At 40.8% G+C, this 22,237-nt stretch overlaps 2 protein-coding genes and 1 non-coding gene across 10 annotated transcripts in view; 1 reads left to right on the top strand and 2 right to left on the bottom strand.

Moving 5' to 3' along the window:
- Positions 1-3,605: 3,605 nt before the first annotated feature.
- LOC124640323 (putative transferase CAF17 homolog, mitochondrial) lies at positions 3,606-5,035 on the top strand. The gene is given in 9 exon segments (XM_047178039.1): positions 3,606-3,940; positions 3,943-4,032; positions 4,035-4,163; positions 4,166-4,377; positions 4,379-4,430; positions 4,433-4,551; positions 4,553-4,709; positions 4,712-4,749; positions 4,751-5,035. Coding segments are annotated over 9 exon segments (1,113 nt in total). The 5' UTR covers positions 3,606-3,909.
- A 3,524-nt stretch (positions 5,036-8,559) lies between these two features.
- LOC124640007 (ubiquitin carboxyl-terminal hydrolase puf) overlaps positions 8,560-22,237 on the bottom strand; it is a 49,129-nt gene continuing 35,451 nt past the window's right edge. For 4 of the 8 annotated variants that reach the window (XM_047177567.1, XM_047177571.1, XM_047177573.1 and 1 more), the window contains exons 46-57: positions 21,699-21,965; positions 21,144-21,278; positions 20,627-20,817; positions 19,747-19,944; positions 19,024-19,196; positions 18,230-18,357; positions 17,486-17,738; positions 16,808-17,014; positions 16,349-16,488; positions 15,598-15,732; positions 15,035-15,251; positions 8,560-12,024 (exon numbers count right to left, since the gene is read on the bottom strand). In XM_047177567.1, coding sequence (XP_047033523.1) covers positions 11,804-12,024; positions 15,035-15,251; positions 15,598-15,732; positions 16,349-16,488; positions 16,808-17,014; positions 17,486-17,738; positions 18,230-18,357; positions 19,024-19,196; positions 19,747-19,944; positions 20,627-20,817; positions 21,144-21,278; positions 21,699-21,965 — 2,265 coding nt within the window. In that variant the 3' untranslated portion in view covers positions 8,560-11,803. The remainder of the gene's footprint in view (positions 12,025-15,034; positions 15,252-15,597; positions 15,733-16,348; positions 16,489-16,807; positions 17,015-17,485; positions 17,739-18,229; positions 18,358-19,023; positions 19,197-19,746; positions 19,945-20,626; positions 20,818-21,143; positions 21,279-21,698; positions 21,966-22,237) is intronic. The other 4 variants (XM_047177574.1, XM_047177575.1, XM_047177569.1 and 1 more) reach the window with 3 other exon arrangements.
- On the bottom strand, positions 20,237-20,308 carry Trnac-gca. Its single transcript has one exon. It is a non-coding gene; the product is annotated as a tRNA-Cys (tRNA).

Genomic DNA, 22,237 nt, shown 5'->3' with positions numbered 1-22,237 from the left:
TGGAGTCCCTGCAGCGTTGTCAAGTAGACTGCCGATACATCTGTAGCAGCAATGCAGTAAAGTTGATAAATAAAACAGCAAATGTGGTGTGTAAAGTAGAAGAGTATAGTATATCGTATATTTGTAAATACAGAACGAGCTTAAGTCTAAAATAACAGGGGCCGAAGTAGTGTTAACGCTCAAGCGAGAGCGTCGCGCGATTGTCCAATAAGAACGCTCTGATAAGACTCTGTGAGTACCTAAAAGAAACGAGACAGATGCGCGCGCGAGCGAGATAGCACGAACGTAAATATAACGCGTTCGGCGCGGAGCGTCTTCAATCCCATGTTGTGGTGGTGTAGCGAAGCGTACCTCACTAGTACCCCCCCCCCCCCTTAAGCGAAGCGTACGTTTGGCTTGCATACTCTGCCGGTCCTGGTGACGTAGGGTTGCTGTGAAGGTACAGGATCCACGATGCTCGGTGTACTCGTAGGACACGTAGTGTTTGGCGAATCATTTTCGTTGCAGATGTATGCCGGTTTCAGTCTATCCAGCGATACAACTGTCTCTCGATTCGTAGCTGTTATCTTGAAGAATTTTTCGTGTCCTCTGTAGCACAGGATACGGTCCATCGTAGGGTGGTGTCAGCGGCGCTCGAACGGTATCGTTCCTCACAAAGACGTGTGTGCACGTTACCGAGGTCCTTATGTATGAAGGGACTGGCTGATGTTTCTCGCGGTAGTGCACGAAGGTGAGAGTGACGTCATCGTTTGTGTGAGGCAGCGTACGAAATCTTCGTCCGACATGTTAATTGTAAGTAGGTCGGGGCGCGAAAGAAATCCGATGGCACACGTAGGCGTAGAACCGTAGGTCATTAGCGCGGGACTTAGGTTGTTGTCTTCACGCAGGCGCTGTTCGGAGGCCAAGTAGTAACGGTGGGAATTCGTCACTCCAGTTGGTATTTGCGCCTCTAGCCATTAACGCAGCTTTTAGCGTACGATGCCAGCGGCTCTATTTGACCGTTTGACTGCGGATGGTATGCAGTTGTACGTATGCGTGGTAATGCCGAGTTTCTTCATTAGCGCGCTGAACAACGACGATTCAAACTGCCTGCCTTGATCGGTTTGATATACGTAGTGGGGCAGCCGAATCTCGCAATCCAGTTTTCATACAGCGCTTTTGCGACGATCTCAGCTGTTATTTCGCGCACTGGTACAGCTTCTGGCCACTTTGTAAAATCTGTTCCATGATCGTAACACAATATCGATAATCGTAAGATAGTCGAAGTGGGCCGACTATATCGATATGTATGTGTTCGAAGAGTTGAGATGGCGGGAAACTTCTAGCGGCCGTGACGACGTGACGATGTACTTTTGCTCGCTGACAGCCGACGCAGTTTCTTGTCCACGTTGTTACGTCTTTGTTCATGGATGCCAGAAGAACTTCGATGTCACTTGCTTCCTAGGTCGCCTTGATACCAGAGTGGAGAGATCATGTTGCGCTTTGAATGCAGCAAAACGATGTGCCGGTGGTAAGTATGGGCGAAGCGTGGACGTTTGACATCTCGCACGTGATTGGTCGTTGCGTGCCAGGCAAAGTAACTGAGATGAATTTTAAATTCGGCTGCAGCTTCAATTGTTTTCAAGCTCATCGTCTTGATCTTGATCACGTGATAACTTGTCGTAGTCGATGTTTGACGGCATTGTATTTCGTCCAATCGAGATAAGGCGTCAGCGCACTGAGTTTTCTTCTCCCTTTACGTACACGATGTTCTTGACGAATTGACTGATAAAGTGGAGTTGTCGCTCACGTCGCTGAGTGTCGCTGCTACTTTGCGGCCTTGAGAGCGCATAGGACTGCGGTTTGTGATCAGTGTAGCGGTGACGTCACAGCCTTCGATGAGTCTTCGAAAATGTTTCACAGCCGCGTAGATCGCTAGTATTTCGCGATCATACGTGCTGTATCGTGATTGCGTAGCACTCAATGTTTTGGAAAAGAATGCTAGCGGTTTCCAGGCTGCGTTGTTGATGGCCTCGTACTTCTTAGTTTCTGGCGGCTTGATCACGATGTCTGTGACATGTTGAAGGTCGGTCCGGTTGTAGTTGGCCCAGGACGTAACGATATTTGTTTTCGTCACTGGTCTTCTGCGGCGGAAGAAGCGAGATACACGAACGTAAATATAACGGTTCGGCGCGAGCGGTCTTCAATCCCATGTTTGTGGGGTGGTTAGCGAAGCGTACCTCACACATCCAAGAGATGAGATGTCTCTACGAAGCCTCTACAATGTCCGTCCAAGTACAGAATCAGCAAACAAAGCCCATACCGTTGCATCGAGGAGTGAGACAAGGTGATGTTATTTCCCCGAAAACTGTTCACTAATGCAATGGAGGATATGTTCAAGACGCTGAACTGAAAGGACGCGGCATCACATCAATGGCGAACACATCTCTCACTTGCGATTTGCTGACGATATCCTCATCTGGCGGAAACGCTGCAGGACCTACAACAGATGCTAGAACGACCTGGCTGAAATCTTCTCTACGCATCGCCTACTGATGACTTGGACAAAACCAAGGTCATGTTCAATGAACATGTTCTACCGGAAACCGATTGCGATACACGGCGCCGTTTCTCGAGTTGTTCGGAAATATGTATACCTCGGGCAGACATTGCAGTTAGGTAGAAACCAACTTTGAGGACGAGGTGAATAGGAGAATTCAGTTGGTTGGGCTGCATTTGGGAAGCTACGTCGAGTCCTAACATCGTCGATCCCACAGTGCCTAAAGACAAAAGTCTTCAATCAGTGCGTCCTACCTGTCCTGACTTACGGAGCCGAAACGTAGACACTGACGGTACGGCTGGTCCACAAGTTTAAAGTCGCTCAGCGGGCTATGGAAAGAGCTATGCTCGGCATTTCTCTGAGGGGATCGCATCAGAAATGAGGTAATCCGTCAGAGAACCAAGGTCATCGACATAGCCCACCGAATCAGCAAGCTGAAGGTGGCAGTGGGCTGGCCATATTAGCCGAAGAACCGATAACCGTTGGGGGTAAACGAGTTCTAGAGTGGAGACCACGCCTCGGCAAACGTAGTGTAGGACGTCCTCAGGCACGGTGTAGTGATGACTTGCGCAAGACGGCTGGCAGGAGCTGGATGCGAGCAGCCGAAAATCGATCTCAGTGGCGTGCACTTGGAGAGGCCTATGTCCCAGCAGTGGACTGCGATAGGCTGATGATGAGGTACCTATGCATAGATATATTCTTAAAATCTCGACATATGAATAATAGTTAATTTGCTCAGTTTGTTGCCGTTGGTACTGGTCAAAAGTACTACCAGAAGTACCAGGGGCACTTTTGTATGAACACTTACCTCCTGACCACGTATCAAAATTGCTTAACAGTGATGAGAATGGATATTCTACTGTACCGCAGCTAAGTGCGAATCCAGAAAATCAGATTACATTTTAATACGCAATACGATATAATAGTCCGCCTCATATTAAATGTAACTAAGGTAAAACATAAAAAAGTTTTATACTTGAATTTACCGCCACCAGTGAACCGAAGCACGAATTCAAGTGAACCGAAAAAATTTATAAAATAAATTCTTTCAAGAAATAAGATAGGTACATTCTTATCTAGGAAATCATTGTAAACATTATTAAACGATATAATACGCTCTGCTTTCGACATTCTCTGTTTAGTTTCTAGTCTTCGCTGCCATGTTTATTTCTACTCAAAAGTCCAGAAAAATAGAATCTGTCCAAAAACTGTCTGATTGACTGAACTTCATCCATTCGTCATGTGTCATTGTCACCGCTAAAGACTAGGAGAAACAAAAGAAAAATGTGAAAATTTGACCAAAAATATAACAGGTTGTGAAATTCTAGATTTTTTTTTATGTTTAGAGTGGTTATTTATAAATTCCAACAATGATATTAAGTTGGGTAAACAGATTTACACTTAAACCGGATGGTCTAGAGGTGAGAGATGGTCTAGGATAAATTTCTTCAAGTTGTCATTCTCTACAGATGGGACTCCGAAAGTGTTATACCCTTTAAAAGCCGTACCCTAGTTAAAGTCAGTGGACCTGAAGCTGGACAATTTCTTCAAGGTCTAATAACAAATGACATCAAGCATCTTGAAGATGCTGGCGCACAATCCATGTACGCCATGTTCTTGAATAACAGGGAAGAGTTCTATATGATACCCTGGTACACAAATGGGCAGGAGAGAATGTATTTATGCTAGAGTGCGATAAGATAGCATTCTAATTTGTTACAAAAACATCTTAAAATTTAAAATTGAAAAGAGAGTTTCAAATTGGAGATGTCAGCCGTCTATTCAATGTGTGGGCCTTAATAGGACCCCCAGACTTGGAAGTATCCCATGAACAAGAGAAAGCTCAATATAAGTTTATTCAAGGATCCACGACTGCGGGAGCTTGGCTACAGACTGTAACATCAACAGATGTGGCCAATTTGGATCTTCACAATACTTTTGGGAAAGATATTGTCATCAAAGATGATGAGCAAGAGTATCAAGCATTGAAGTACAGTTTAGGTGTGAGTGAGGGGGGCTGAAGACTTGTTCCCTGGCTCTTGCTTTCCTCTAGAAGCTAATTGTGACTATCTCCATGGAATTAGTTTTCATAAAGGGTGTTACATTGGTCAAGAGCTGACTGCTCGTATTCACCATACTGGTGTTGTAAGAAAAAGAATTATGCCTATAGTATCAAAAATATAAGCAACGAGGAAGAGTTAGAAAAGGATGGCTGCAGTCTGGGCTGCCTCTGAACCTGCACAAATCAAAGTAGGAAAATTAAAAAGTCGTGTGCAAGACGTCGGATTAGGTTTAGTTAGGATAAAAGAGGCTCTAGAAGCTAAAACTTTAACTGTAGGGAAGACCCCAGTTGAAATAATAAAGCCGTTCTGGTGGCCTATGGAAGCCACTAAGGAAAGGTTAACAATAGTTAAACCTGAATTTGAGGCAGTTGATACAAATGATGCATTCAAATTTAGGTATGCATTTTTCACTAATGAGCATAAACAGAAATGATTAGTATAGTTGTGTTATATTATACCACCAAAATTTTTTCTTCAGACATTAATATTTGTACATCAAAATAACATGTAATATAACATCATCATTCATTATTGCAGATGAAGTCTTGATGATGGCCTGCAATGTCTTGCAGAATCAATGATAACTTATTATTTAATTTGTTTCAGTACACTATGGATGCTTCAATACCAAAAGAAGAGCCTGTGCAGTAGTTTATGATTTTAAATGTAACTTCATGTGGAATTGATGAAAAAGCCAACTACAAAGGAACTAATCCACCGTTTTCTCGTAATATTGTCCTTAATACTCAAGCTACGTGATGAAGGACCCCTTAGTCCACCAGGCAAAGGAGAAATACTGGTCCTTGGATCTGACTGTTCAGAATGTGGTGGACACTGTGTGTATCAACAAAGAGTGTAGTTTGTTTTATAAAAAAAAACATTTTGTTTAGATTGTGCTAATAAAGCCAAAGAAACATTTCCTGTTGAAATCAAAAACAAATTAGTGCAAATAAAAAAAAATGAAAAATTAAAATTAATTGTGGAGTTTCATTTCAATGTATATGCTGGTGAGATAAAACCAGTAAAACAGTTTTCCCTGTGGTTGTAGACTTCCACCGGCTCTACCAGTAGAGTACAGGCTCATCGCTTTTTTATTTTAGCATCAAGTTATTGGCACCTGGGTGCTAAAAAAGTAAGCATTCCTGAGGGTGTCCACACAGCAAGATGAGGTATTCTGGATGTATGCCGTTGGCCGACAATATTGTTCTAGCTGGTGATGTGGTCTGTAATCCAGCATATGGTTGTAAGAGACATTGGAAGCTTTAAAATCGGCAGAGCCAATAAGTAGGCTGACAAGGTCAGATGTCAGGCATTCTTTGTAAACCGCTGGTACTATTCCTGGAACACTAATCCGGCCCCAACGGCGAAGACGGTCAAGTGATGATCAACGACCAATAAAAAATATTTGTGTAATCTTCAATATCAATTATGGGTCCGTTCAGATAGACCGGGTCGGAAAGCAGAGCAAATTCTTAACACGTTGAAAATTGAGTAATTAGTATTTGAAGTAAGGTTTATTTTTGCATGCGCACTGCTTTTGTCATTGAGAATGCTCGAAATGCGCTCGGTGTGAAATAATAAGAGGAGCCGACCGGCTCCGATCGTGTATGTTTTCTTGACGTTTGGCTCCGTTTACATGCTCCTTAACCTAGAAGCCTAATCTATTTCGAACGTACACAAAGCCTTAACATACGTCTCAGAGGCGTACACATATAAAAGCCCCGATTTTAGGTACATTATTTAATTATTATTTTTATTATTGAGCAGACATTTTAATTTGGAATATAAACCAAAAAATAAAACAACACTGTTATTAATTAAACTATAATTACAGTTATTTATTACAACAACAAAAACAATATGCATAAATTGTAAGGCGGCCAACCGTCCCGCATTCTGCGGGACCGTCCCGCAATGCTTGACGAAATCCCGTTTTGAAATTATTAGTAAAATAGTCCCGCAAAATGTTGTATGCGTCCCGCATGTCCCGCATCCCTATTTTTCTACCACACTTCTACACAACACCCACCTGCGCGCACGCTCAACAGTGCAGGAACACAGATTACCTATAATATAATCTCGTTCTCTTTATTTCTACTGAACTCGTGAGGCCTAATGATTTTGAAAATAACGCGGTGTCCTGCGTGAGCGACGAACGCGACGCGACGCGGACGCAACACGACGCGACGTAATGCGACGCGATGCTATACGCGACAGATGTCCTACGTGATTTTGGTCATTACTTCTCAAATCATGGAGAAGTTGTGTTACAATTTTGCTTGAAAGTTCATATTTAAAGTACAGACAGCAACAATCTTCCAACTTGTTTGTACTAATAAACGATTTCTTTAATATTTATGTTTTTTTTGTCCCACAACAATCAACGCTTCTGAATAGTTCGCGGTGTCGCGTCTGGTCGCCCGCAAAACAAGTACGCGTTACGTCGCGTCTCGCCGCAGACTGTCACATAGGCCGCATGTAGGGAATTCCTTTGAGTTGATCGCGTTCGTCGCGTTCGCAGCGTCGCGTCGCGTCGCGTTCGTCGCTCACGCAGGACACCGCGTAAGACATTAGTGCACGCTGTGACACGATACTGATAGGTTAAATCATAGCTTTTTGCTTACGGTTTTTATTTTATCAGTTCCGTCCGATCATTTTTCAATGCCCCCCCCCCCTTTTTTCACGAAAGGTTAAGTCCCGCATTCAGTTTTCGGAAAGTTGGCCGCCTTAATAAATTGGAACAAAAAAATTAACTTCTTCAAAATCAGCTAAAACATATATATTTTTTTGAATACCAAATATTTTTTTTTACGCTAATATCTATTCTTAGAGCAAACATTACAACTAATCAGATTTGAGCTTTAACAGTTTACCAAATATGTCCATTCTGAGTACGATTACGAACACGATAAATCCGCTCCGAGTTGGTAAGTGGTAAAACACGGTCTGCAACAGATGATGGACCAGCTTCTGCAACAAGGGTAGGGGTCGGTTTCTTCAGAGGCTCCAGATTGTTGTAAAGATGAAACGTACTCATTTTCGTCTCGCTTTGAACGTTGTCGATAATCTGGTTTATCCTCAACTTCGGAATCTGAATCTTCCTGAGAAGGAATTGTCTTCCTCGTTCAAAATTGCAAAAATATCGTCTTCGTCTAATATATTACACCGTGACATATTTATACCCGAACAATACCGAAAAAAGATATAAAATATACGAAAAACAAACAATAGTAAAATCACTCAATCTCAGTTAAAAGTTACAGAAAGCCTAAACATACGTCTCGCAGGCGTGCAACACTTCGATAAATCAAAAATGGCGGGACTTACCTCAACGATACGGGCACCATCCTCTAGCTCCCGTCGGCCACGGAGGTAACAGAAGAGCACCACACGCTAGCCTCAACCGTCAGAAAAAAACAAACGATATTCGAATGGGTGTACGTCTCGCAGGCGTAGATTAGGCTTCTAGGGTTAAGCTAAGCGTCCACTTGTCGGTATCGTACGCAACGGACGTATCGCACGCAACGGATCGTAGTATTATTTATATAGAAACTCAAACAAGTGCGTCCACCTGTCCGCATCGTACGCATCGCACATCTTGTTTGAGTTTCTATATAAATAATACTACGATCCGTTGCGTGCGTTGCGTCCGTTGCGTACGATACCGACAAGTGGACGCTTAGCTTTAGTGCTCGCACAGCCGATCGGCTCCGGTCTGTGTGAAAAGAAAAATGCGCGCCGATGCTCTCCGACCCGGTCTATCTGAACAGACCCTATGCGGGCAAATATAATTGCATTGACTGCTTTGTTGGTCTTTTTGGTCTCTGTATAATTTTGAGAATTTCAGTGGAGAACCTATGTCGGAATTTTAGTTCTCAATTCATTCTTATACCTTCAGTCCTTCAGTCTTACAATAGAGTAGGGTCTTAAGGGGTTTACTTAAATAAAAGACGCTCGTATAAAATACTGTTTACTTTGGCTTTCCAGTCCGATTTACAGTATTTTTCATTAATTTTCACAAGTTGTATTCAATAACACAGTTATATTCGACCGAAACTCTAGTTTCGGCAACACATTTTAATATAATACACAAATTCAAAGCCATTAAACGAAATGGGGTACAACGTGACCACAATAAGTACCACAAAACGCTTGCGATCATCATATGCCACATCTCATTACAAACAAATTATAACCTTAAAATTAATAAAGATAATTACAGCATAGTTTATATTAAGTTGTATATATTAATAAGCTCTAAAAACAGGACAAACTTAAATACACGTTTTGTCTTATGTTCCAGTCACTCCGATCAGATTGATAGCACCACTTTACTTTCACACCCCCGCAAACTGCCCAGTGACTGTCCCCCGCATGCCAATACGGTCTTCAATATAAAAATACATAACAATAATTGTAGGTACACCAATGAAATACAAATTATTATGTAAAAACAACTGACACTATTCTTTTGAATAATTCGTGTAGTGCGAATTTATTGCTTACTTTCGATAGAGAAAATCCACTTGCTGCTATTTGTAGCCACAACTAGTGGGACGCGTGTATAAATCTGATATTCGAGAAATGACCATTAAATACAATACATTGGTGAATTACGTACAACATTAATTTTTCACATTAAACATTCTAAATGACAACTATACTTGTGGTGGACTATAGCGTAAATAGATCATGCTAGTGTTCACTATAAAGATATAAAATGGACAGGTTTCGATATCTGCAGGTAAATCGCCTCTATACAATTCATATGAACCGTATTTACTACATGAGATTATATGTTTTACAATTACTATTAAAAACCTTGTTGAACTCGGCAGTGGATATGGTACTGTGTCGCCATCTATACGAATATAATGAAAGATTATATTTAAATTAAATAAACACCTATTATAGCAGTTAAAATTGAATTAATGTTGTAAGATTTTTATATGTTACGTAAATATAAAATTTGAGATAAAATGTTTTTACAGATACTATATTAGAAAGAGCTTGTAGATCCAACTATCACAACATACTTGACTAATTTGTGAAGGTAAGTTGCCAATAAAATAAAAAGTACGCGCCTGGACGGGTGATTCTTTTGATCATTTTGTCATTTCGCATTTTCTTACATAGACACTATAAGCGGGGTGGGGTATTTTTTGACTACAATATTTTAAGATAAATTAACAAAATGCTCACAGCCTAAATGTACATAATTATAATTTTGACATACAATATCAATTTTGCGACAGTCATACACACACAAATACTATATAATAATTACAGACACTAAGTAAGAAATGCACGTCAGTTGAAAGCCTATATCTATTTATATACGAAGTCTACGAGTTTTATAAAACAGAAGATATATAAAGTACAATAGTGAAATTACATTCACACTACATGAGCATATATTTATTTCTCGTGAAAGATTATTATGAAAACAGAATGAAATAAAATATTAAACACCTAGCACTATTACAGAAAGTACTTAAACTGTATGAAGCAGGAATTTTAAATACCTTATACCACCTATCAAAATTGTATCAACTATATTTTTCAATTCAACACAGGTAAAATGAGAGTCCATAAAAATGACAGTCACATATAAAACTTGACCGTAACATTCCTAATTTAGTTTCATGTGCATAGAAACACCATCTAATTTAAGATAAGTTTTAAATATAGGAATACTACAGTCCCGATAGCCGCCAACTCTGGCTAACGTAAGCTTAAAATTAAATAAATAAAAGCAAAGGCATCACAACTAGTAGTCCTGTGAAACATAATGTATGTTTCCAAGAAGTACTAATGAGTTTTTAATTCTAAAGAGATGATGCAGTCATGTTTAGTTTCAATTTTAATATTTCTTCATACCGTATCAATAAAATTGTATTTACGTTGTTAAACTAATATTTAGTCGATAACTCTAATGTTAAAGGCGCTGAGTAATTGCCACGAATGTAAAAAAACTTAATAATATAGCTTCGTGGAAATGTACTAGCGTCTTTAGATTTGGTGGTACCTTGTGAGACTGCACGATGGAAGTTTGCACTCGCTTAAAAGAAATATCATTCAAGTAAATAGCTTTATCGATAAAAATAATGTCGATGTCGACTATGTAATGTGACATATACCGATTATATTTCTATTTGTTTTGTTGAAAACGTTAATTCCTTTTTAGCGAGTGCAGATCTTATGTAGCCTTGTTACGTCAGTCTGTATCCCTAGAAGTATAAGGATAGAGATTGCCATAGAGTAGACACCGTCAATACTATAGCTCATATTATACTAATAGTACGTCCGTCTGCGTTGTGATGATACGTCTGGAATGTATTCTAAACATCGATGTTTTCAAGATTCCTTTCTACTTCCCTAACGAAACGCGAATACCGATAGACAAAATCACTGTATTATCCCAATTCCTAACTAAACAATAATTACAAAATATACTTACTGAAACGCAACAATCACAAATCTATGTATATACATTTAACTTACACATAATATTAGAAAACAACCGAAACATATAAAAAAAATCTCACATCATTTGCACTTCCAAATGAGTTGTCAATTTAAAATTAATAATAATATATAGAACAGTCTATGCAACGCATTTTGGGAAATACATACTGTATAACACATTTTTGTAAGTGTACATTATTTTTAATTTGATACTTTTTCTGTGGGTATACATATCTTTTATAGTTTTTTAATAGAAACAAGATGAGTTGAGCATAAAGACACCGTACACTAGATGCTGGTTTTGCTACGCACGTGACGTTGCTACGAATTGGCTACGATGGCGTAGCATACATAATAGGCACGCTACGCTTATGGCAATGTCGTCACTTCGATCATGCAGTCGTGCGTAGCGTGTCCACATTATGTTGATTAGAATATTTTTTTCGTAAGTTCAATTCACGCTATTAGTGCAATGGATTACACATTATCATAAATTTTGTCTGAAAATTATTTCACAAATTTAAAACTTGCATTGTCATCAAACGCAATTTGGTACTAACCACTTTTTTGTACAAATAAAAAAATCTGTGAAAGTCAAACTTTAGACAAAAAAAGAGTTTTACTAATTCACTATATCATTTTTGGTGAAAAATTACAGAGCCAGTTTTAAACAAGTTGAGGATTAAAGTTGGTCGGGGCGGATGGGGAGTAGTCGGGGTAGTAAGCTTAGAGCCTAAGGTTCGGGCGGCGCGGGCACGAGCGCGTCGAGCGCGTCGAGCGCGTGCGCGAGGTGCGGCAGCCACGTGCCGCGCGGCGCCGCCTCGTCGGGCTCGCTGTCGGGCTCGGCGGGCTCCGACGCCTCCGAGCCGGAGCTGCCCGACCCGGAGCCGCCGCGTGTCGCTGTAGTGCTCGGCCCGCCTACGCACCCGCTCTCCGGTTCTGAACTTTCTTCTTCTGTAATGATACATAATGATTTTGTTAGCGTTGCGTAACATGTATATTGCAATATTTAAAAAGGTTTTAAAATTCAAATTCAATGAAAAAGGTTTGATTCAAAGTAGGTTCCAAAACACAAGTACTCGTCTAACAGCCATTAAGGCGACAGTGAAGGGACGATCGATTATTGTTATATCGGTTTATATGCCTGTGGATTTGCCCGACAATCTGCCTATTTTCACGAAGGTATTGGGTGAGATCAGTGCAGTTGTTGAGAGCTGTGATGTTGAAACCGCATTTATCCTCGGTGACTTTAATGCGCACCCAAATGAACTGTTTTTTAGAGAACTTAGTAATTTCTGCACTGATCAATCCTGGATATGTGCCGATGTCGAAAAATTAGGTTGTCTGACGAGTAACTACACTTTCATAAGTGAAGCTCACGGATGCAGAAGATGGTTAGACCACTGTCTGGTTACTGCATCAGCTTGGCGGACGGTGATTAATGTTAACATTGATGAGGATGTGTATATGTCGGATCATTTACCATTAACTATAGATTGTGACTTAGATGTTGTAAAGTCGAAACTGTCATCACACGGTGCAGCACGGTGCAAGGTCACTTGGGGTGTACGAGATGATTCTCAAATTAATGAATACAGGAATATGTGTAATAATAAACTTCGTGACATAGATTTTCCCCAAGAGCTTGCAGAGTGTAGCCGTGGTGTATGCAGTAAGGCTGAGCATAAATTGGTTTTGGATAGCCTTTATAACAAGATTATCCAAACATTGCGTGAAGCTGCCGAGCACAGCAGTAGGAGAAAAACCTTGAAAAAGTCAGGGAGAGTTCCTTGTAAATGTGGTTGGAATGATTATGTCAGGGACGCTTATCGGAAGGCCAGGTGTTTGTTTAGGATATGGGTTAGTAATAAGCGACCGATGACTGGATCTAGCTTTGAAAATATGCGTGAGGCAAGAAGAATATTTAAGAGTCGTTTGAAGTGGTGTCAGAGAAATTTAGATAAAATTAAAATGGACAATATTGCGAAACAAAGAGCGACTAAAAATTTTAGTAAATTTTGAAAAGCTACTCGGAAACGAGATATCCGGCCTGGCTTGCCGGTGTGGGTGAGAAAAATGATTCAGAGGATATAGCCAACATGTTCATGGAACACTTCAGAGTACAGTCTCCTCTAGGTCCCTCAGTGACGGCGTTTGATGCTGAGTCAGATCATGTATCAGGAAACAACCTTTTGTACTTTACATCCAAACAAATAAGATCTGTTATCAAAAACATGAACAGAGGTAAATCTCCTGGTCATGATGGACTCAGCATCGAACATTTCAAATATGCAGGTTTTCATCTACCCAGAGCCCTCTCTTTGTTATTTAATCTGTGCATTAGTCACTCGTATCTACCAACCGACCTAATGAAAACTATTTTCGTGCCAATAATTAAGAACAGAACAGGAGATATATCTGATAAGGGAAATTACCGCCCAATTTCTCTTGCTACTACTGCGGCTAAAATACTGGACAGTTTACTTGACTCGTGTTTAAAAAATCACCTACAACTTCACGACGCTCAGTTTGGTTTTCAACCCAAACTTTCAACTGAAACTGCAATATTGGCTCTCAAGAATACTGTTCAGTATTACACAGACCGCAAAACTCCGGTATATGCCTGTTTCCTGGATCTCTCCAAAGCCTTCGACCTTGTGTCATATGATGTGCTTTGGAGAAAGCTGGGGGACAGGAATGTGCCAAATGAGCTCCTTAGGCTATTGCAGTATTGGTATGCTAACCAAACAAATAATGTAAAGTGGTCTAACAAATTATCTAATACTATATCTAATAGGTTAGAATGCGGTGTAAGGCAGGGAGGGCTAACGTCTCCTAGGCTTTTTAATGCCTATATAAATGACCTCATAGACGAGCTCAGTAGCATGCGTGTTGGCTGTTCGGTTGGTGGTGTAAACATCAACAGCATCAGCTATGCAGACGATATGGTGCTGCTGGGCCCGACTCCAGGTTCTATTGCATCAATGCTGAAAGTCTGCGAGAGCTATGTAGCTAAGCATGGTCTCGTGTATAATGCGAAAAAATGTGAATACATGGTTTTTAAGGCCGCTGGTAAATGCCCTGATCAGATACCCATTTTTACCATGAATGGCATGAACATAAAAAGAACAAATAGCTTCAGATATCTCGGGCATATACTTACAGACGACCTTAAAGATAATGCAGACGTTGAAAGGGAGCGTAGGGCGCTGGCGGTCCGAGGTAATATGTTGGCACGTAGATTTCACCGTTGTACCGATCAGGTTAAAATTACGCTGTTTAAAGCGTACTGTCAGGGTCTGTACACGGGGGGTCTATGGATCAGCTGTACCAAAAGATCGCTAGACGCCCTGCGTGTCCAATATAATAATATTTTTAGGATGGTGTTGGGATTACCCCGCTTCTGTAGTGCGTTGGAAATGTTTGCGGAAAATCGAACCGATGACTTTTACGCCTTAATAAGAAAAAAAACGGCATCAATAATAACTAGGATTCGGGCTAGTAACAACAGCATCTTAAAAACAGTGGCGGAGAATCTGTACTCTCCTATCTTTAGGCATTTTGTGAAGTTGGTAGTGAGGATAGCGTGAGGGTAAATTTGTGTAATTATGTTTAACTACTAACAATACTTTAAGTTGTGTTTTTACTAACAAAATGGACTGTGTATTGTCTGATAAATAAAGATTATATATTATATATAAAACAGCACCTTTACAACGTCAAAATTACACGAGACCGGCCCCAAAAATGTCCACTTTTCACCACTTGCAACTATATTGCCCTGAGCTTCCCCTGTTGTATTTGGCACATGGCTAAACGAAATCGGTCTAATAATGGGACCCTTCAACACTTCGATTATATTGACCTAAGCTCCGCTAAACGAATTCAGCTTTACGATCGGAGCAAAGACCTACATAGAATTAATAGTACTTTCAGTTAGGATGACATGAAAGTAGACACGTACCTGTAGCATGCTGCAACCTGGCCCGCAGCGCTCTAGTAGCCCTCTGTAACTCCCGGGCCCTCGCCGGCGACAGCGGCGCCCGCGCAGCCAGCAGCGTCAACGCCCGGAGCGGCGCCAGCAGTGAGCGCAGCGGCGCCCGCGCGGCCAGGCTGTTCACCTCCTCCAGCACCGCCCGCGCCGCGCCCGACCCGCCCGCCGCCGACCCGCTGCCGCCCAGCTACGGGAAATTAACACATTGTAAATGCATACAAATCATTATAAAAAGTTCTCCATTACTCATTCGAAAACATTATTTATATACCCGGTTTCACTGGTTACCGATAAGTGTCAGTTCCTTAAGTAAGTTAATTAATGCTATCTGCCTTATAAAGGCTGCTTATAACTTTGCTATATATTGCTATCCCAGACCTATCAAACCAAGAGTTACTTTACCAGTAACCCATAAAATTGGCCATAAGCCTTACATTATTTTGCCTTATATATATTGCCGAATTTGAAGCACCTTTCGATTTATCGACAAAACAACCGTATTTATCGATAAAAGTGACACCATCTTAGTTTACCTTCGGATAATAATGCTGCATGAACTGATAGATGACGGGGTCTTCCAGTGACTCGCGTTCATCCAGTAACACCGCGTCCACATACTCTGTCGCCACGCTGCATTCTAGGAGCATCTCCTCCAACTTGGAGTCAGCCTGCAAAATATTATTTTTAAATTAAATTACACGACTAACACAAAATATAGATCGAGTAGCTCGTGCCTAAGTAAAGCCCACATAGGCTAATCGATCATATCAATACTAGGCGGGGTTGGTTCATGATTGGGTGATCATCTTTACTAATATTATAAAGAGAAAACTTTGTTTGTTTGTTTGGTTGTAATGGATAAACTCAAAAACTACTGGACCGATTTTAAATATTCTTTCACCATTAGAAAGCTATATTATCTGCGAGTAACATAGACTATATTTTATCCCGGTGCGGGCAGTAGCTCCCACGGGACGCGGGTGAAACCGCGGGAAAACGGCTAGTTTACGATATAACGAGTTTCTCCAATCCCCGTGTTTCATTCAGTAAGCACGTCAATTTGTGGTTTCTGAATATTACATGCTTCACAGCCGGGACACAAAATATCTGAAAACCAATGTTACCAAGAGTTAGACAGACTAGAGGAGACTCGATCGCTCCATGTGATGTGAAACGCTGATACTCAGCCGTAACTGGTAAATCCAGAGGCCGATTTCACTATAGTTGGGAAAGGTAGAAAGGTAAATGATGAGGTATTTGGCACTATATGATATAGTGACTCACGGGCTCGTTGGCGACGTCGCGCCAGAAGGCGGCGAAGTAGTTGAAGCGCAGCGGCACCGCCTCCAGCGCGCACAGAGCAGACAGCAGCACCAGCTGCTCCGACATGCACCGCGCCGCCCGCCCCACGCGGCAGCACGTGTCTGCACATACGACAAACAGGCGTTATTACGTGAAATAATGGGAATCTGTTTCATTAGTCCGCTAAGTCATTCGATTGTTGAGACTCGTTCTGTAATACGAGTGATGACAGGGTTTAAAAATAGTGATCACATCTGTTTCCATAACTTGCCTCTGCTCCACTGCTGCTATCCACTGACCGCTACCCTGATACCTAGATTTAGTTTTTACGGACTTAATAAACACTAAACGTGATCACAAAAAGTTTTGCTCGAACTGTACATGTTAGAAACTTTGACATGACATGGCATTGCTTAGAGTATTTACTGGGTGCATACATACCAATAAACTTATGGTACGGCCTATAGGCGGCGGCGAGGCGATGCTTGTCGCGCAGGTCGCGCTTGTCGCGCGCGTCGTGCTTGTCGCCCGCGCGCGCGCACACGTGCGGGGGCCGCGCCCGCGCGCCGCACTGCGCCCCCGCCGCCAGCGGGACCAGGGCTCCCAGGGCTGCGCCCCCGCCGATTAGTACTACTTCTCGGAGTACGCCTGGGGAAATGTCGAATAAGTTAAGTGATGTTATGTACATCATGGTGAACCCGAAGTGAACTAAACTTTTTATCGGTTAGATTAAAAATCAACAAGATGTGCCTGTGAATTTAAATGTGGCAGTCGACTTCATGACATTTACCATAATAATTCTATGCCGTTCTCGACAAGGGCAAAAATTGTGTCGTCATAACAACCCATCAGTTAATGTTTGTAAGTTTACATTACATATGTACATTTTGGATCACAAAAAAAAATTGTATAGACATTATTTTTACTGGAACGTTTTTGTTAAGATTGTATCAAAATAGTAAATAGGTTGTATATATGTAATGACAAGAACGAAGAAATAATAAATAAATTAATAGTTTTTATCATCCTTAAAAAGTTAATTAAAAATTGCACATTTTTGCATAATATGTAGTATTATTTATAAAATTGGTTAGATTTAGTATCAACCCAACATCTCACCTAACGCCGCATCCCTCAGATGATTATGCCTATGATGCAAGTTAAGCATGGTGAGCAGCCGCCTCGCACACTCGGGCCAGTCCTTGCAGGCCAGCAGCAGCGCCCGCGCCTCCTTCGCGTCGCGTCGCGTGCGCAGCGTGCGGCATAGTGCGCGAGCCCAGCGGAGGGCTGCTGTTAGTTCCGCGCGGATAGCCCCCGCGGAACCACCCGCGCCTCCGCCTTCTACGTAAACCGCGTGGAGACTGTGTAGGGCCTGGACAAGTCAAAGTTAAATTAAATTGCCGACCTACATAAAAAAATTACGTCGTCACAGCCGAAAAAAGTCCAATGCTGAACAAGGCCTTCCAAGCTGGAGGGATTTGCCATTTGAAAAATAAATTTTTTTTTAGTAAGAAGTTAAACCAAAGTCACATTACTGCATGCATTTTTTATTCTCCATCATTAAACAGGTTCTTATTGTCAACTATCTAAGAATCATAGTTACTAAAGAAACTTGTATGTACCTCTATAGAAATCGGTCACAAAACTCAACACCTAAATTATTGAAAGAATAAATATTCCTGAGCATCTTCGCATGTTAAAGATTAACAATGTTTAAAACTATGACTTGGAAAAAGTTAAATTAATTTATTCAATTTAATAAATCTATCCATAAACCCTTTATCACATTGATTGATAATTATTATTTAAAGTTACAACAATTTACTTTTTTTTTTCAAAGTTATATGTATATCCCATACTCACTTCAAAAGTCATTTGCAGTCCTCCATTATAGACGACATAAAGTCTATCGTCTTCGTTCTCAACGAGCGTGCAGAACGCGGATATGAGCGTCGTCCAACATGTCCGCCCGTTCAGTCCTGCGGGTAACGCTTGCAGTAACAAAAACACTGGATTTTAAACACGGCTCAATTGGTTATTAAGGAGTAATTTTTTCATGTATTATTTATGACTTTACGAAATTTTGTCAAGTATCAATATCTAGTTGTAATAAGTTTTTATATTTAGTGTGGGAATCGAACCCACAAAATAGTCAATTCGTAACTTTATTTGGAGAGAAAAATAGTAGATATTCTTGAGTAATTATTACAAAAAGCTCAACACACACAGATACAAAAACTACTAATAAACGCTGTGTAAAGTTCGGCGAATATGAATACAGTTTATGTAAATAATCTTAGGTTTATTAATTTCGACACCACTTTACACAGCGCTTCACTTCAAAAACTAAACAAATAACAACCGAAAAGACGACAAAATACATGCCACTAACACACACACATAAACTTTTGAGAGCCCAGCACCATTTTTACTATACACCTCATTAGCGAAAACCTTCTCAGTGACAATTCGAATTTCAAACACCAAATTGCCAGAGCAGAGTCTTCAATGAATCCTCTTTCTAACCGAGATGGTTCTCAATTCAAATGTTGTTTTTTTGTTTTGTATAATGTTAGACTCTCAAAACGAAAACAAAAGAGGTATTACAACATCGACTAACTACGACAACAAGTATTAGTGGTTGGAAGTTATGATACCTATGTGCTCACCCTGTAAGTAAGCGGAGAGGGTGCTTCGCCTGAAGGCGGCGGCCTCCCTGCCGTCGGCGGACTCGCTGCCGCTGCTGGCTCCGTTGCCGCTGTTGTTGCCGCTGCTGGTGCTGCCGTTGTTGCCCGTGCTGCCGCCGCGAGCCGCTAGGATGCGGGCGAGTCTGGGTGGGGAGAAATAAAAAAATATGATAAAGGATTTGATTAAAATAGGACGAGAAATTGCAGGGATTGCAAAAAGGTCTGTAAATAATTCAAAGAGAAATATTTTCAACCATTTCTTATGAAGCACATGTCTCCACATAAAATAGGTTTGATTACACATTTATAATAACAACATAAAAAAAACATGTTTCCAACCATTTCTTTATGCTCACATGTCTCCAAATAAATTAGGTTCGATTACATATTTTTAATACCAATAGAAGAACATGTTTAATTATCATATAGTTGAGACACTAAGAACCGGATTTATCAACACCAAGTTAAAAATAAAAATCTTTATTATTACCAAAAAGATCACAAATTGTTACATTTTTAGGATCATGGCTATGTAGCCTAGAGCATAAGGACCCTGACTTCTAAACTAGGAAAAACCTATATCTTAGACTGTTGATGATGAAGTGAACGATTGTCTGTGGTGTAAGAGGTTAAAAATATTTGTTTACTTTTCTCCTTAAATATACTTAATTAAAATAACTATTTATAAGGTACCTGAGCAGCTCATCAGCAGCGCCGGGGTACAGATGAGCATGCGGCGCGATGTTCCGGAACGCCCAGTGTATGTTCTGGTGCTGCGCCAGCGAGCGCGCGAAGGCGCTGGAGCGGCGGCAGCACAGCCGCAGCAGCGCGTAGTACGGCGGCAGCATGGCGCGGTTGTATGCTACCACTTCGCCGTCTTCGTGGTCGGCACTGAAAGTAAGGTATAGGTGGCTAGTAAAAAAAAGGTTCTAAACTAAAAAAAAATATTTATTTTTTAATAATTCTTTGGCTTTTTTGCTATAGTCATGTAGAGCGAAGAAAAGGCAATTTAGTTTGCAAAATATTTCTTGGTATAAAAACTTATATCGCATAATTTTCATGCAGTTCTGACAAAGTTACAAATATTTGGGTTATTGGGCCAAACAATGAATAAAGTATGATTCAAAATTAACAAAACAATATCAAAAATAAAATTAAGAAACAAAATGCAAAAAGTGTTTCCAGGGGACACCCGGGTTTGAACCGGGGACCTCTCGATCTGCAGTCGAATGCTCTACCACTGAGCTATATCCCCATTGACAAGCATGACGAAATAGAGCGCTATTTCATACGACATACGACTTGGAGATAAGAGACACTAGCTGAATACTAATTTGAGTAATTTGTACATTTATCAAGTTTTTTTTTTTTTATATGCAGATCGCTATCATTAGGTATTCTTTCATCAGAGCATTTTTGCAATACAATTCACACAATAATAAATGGTCCCTTTTAAAAATAGCACTAATCAAGTTTACTATTCCATAATTTCAACCCACGTAACTATTCAACTGCCTTATCAGTCAGCCACACAAAAAAATACCTACAAATTAATTTAGTATCTCATACTCACAGTATATAATTAAAAGCGATATGTTTGGTGAGGCGCTGGTTGGCTACCGCCAGCTGCACGTTCTCGGGGCAGTCCACGGAGACCGCGTGCCAGAATGTGAGCAGGGCTTGTTTGTTCGGGTGTACGGCCACTGAAGGCTCTGAGATCGCCGGGTGGTATAGCTCCCAGAGATCGTTGAAGTATTGTCCGAACTGGGGAAGTATTGAATTATTTATACGTTAATGTCTGACGTTAATGTAGCTGGTCCTACTGCTCATTTTATGTAGCACACCACTTCGAAATTAATTTGATATGAATCGAATCGCCACTATATTTTCTCTTAAGGTTGAAAACAGGCGAAGGCAAAGACATAGTTTATTTTGAATGGATGGATTATATTTTCCACTCTTATTGCTTATACAAATTAAAAGCTGTAGTCTTTCCCACAATTGCAAAAATCTGAAGACAAAATTTCAAGGTTTGTGTGTGGTGACAAGATGACATGAATTTTGTCTAATATTTTTTATAGGTTACTTACCATAAGTTTCTCGACTCTGCTGACGACGCAATATGACATGACTCCGAAGTACGCCGTCAGCTTCATGGTACCGTGTACTGCAATGTCTGTGTACTTGCGCGCCGCTTTCAGCTTGCCGAGTAGCATTGTGTACACCTGGAAGCGGAATAAATTAGATTTTGTATTTTTTAAGCTGTGCAGTAAATAACATTAGTAAAACAGCTGGAATTTCATGTCAAATCGAGTATTTGTGGACACAGCTAAAAAAATCACAGCAACATAACAAGTTTTTTGATACTGACAAATTCGGCATAAAACATGAAGAAAATGTATATGTGAATAAAATGTTTTTTTTTCTTTCTTTCTTTTCTTTCTTCTTTCTATTTGTATATTTTCTTTACACTTAATACCTTCTTTTACCTATCTAAGGCCCAAGTTTACCGATAATAAAAGCATTGGTTTTTTCTATTTTTACGTACTAATTTTAAAGTACATAAACAGTTATTTCAAGGAAAATAACGGACGTTTATACTGTCGGTGTCCTTAGCCTAAAACACACATACAGTTTTAACATACCTGATGCAGCGTATGATGCGCCGTATCAGGCAGCTTAGCATGGTTGGCATGTGCGGCATGCGGGGCATGCGGGTGATGCGGCGGCGCCGGCGCCGCGGGGCGGGCGCGGGCGTACCCCGCGCGGAAGTGCGGGGAGGGTACCAGCGCTACTAGCAGTAGGGCTGCGGCCGCGCGGACCCGGGCGGCGGCGGCGCCGAGGAGCTGGGCCTCCACCCAGCGCTCGGCTGTGCGCAGCGCCCACGCGTGAGCTGCTTTGTTGCGGGGGACCTGCGTAAGAAAAAGGAGAATTTTAATAACGTCACGGGCCTACTGGAAGCCTAGTGTTATGTGTAACTGTGTACATAAAGTATTACATAAAATAACATGTATTGTGTTGGTTTGCTCACTTGAAATAGGAATTTAATTGCTTGTTTGGGGCTAATACCAAAATTCAATCTCTAATAAGCAATTCTAAATTATTGAAATCCGCAGTAAGATAAGTTTAGTAATGGTCATTAGTCATTAGTTAACGAAGTTAAAGAGTTTTTGCATGTACACTT

This window comes from Helicoverpa zea, chromosome 20 (assembly GCF_022581195.2).
Source record: "Helicoverpa zea isolate HzStark_Cry1AcR chromosome 20, ilHelZeax1.1, whole genome shotgun sequence".
Classification (NCBI taxonomy): Eukaryota; Metazoa; Arthropoda; class Insecta; order Lepidoptera; family Noctuidae; genus Helicoverpa; species Helicoverpa zea.
Note: the sequence above shows the minus strand (reverse complement) of the source record. Positions and strands in the feature narration are given on the sequence as shown.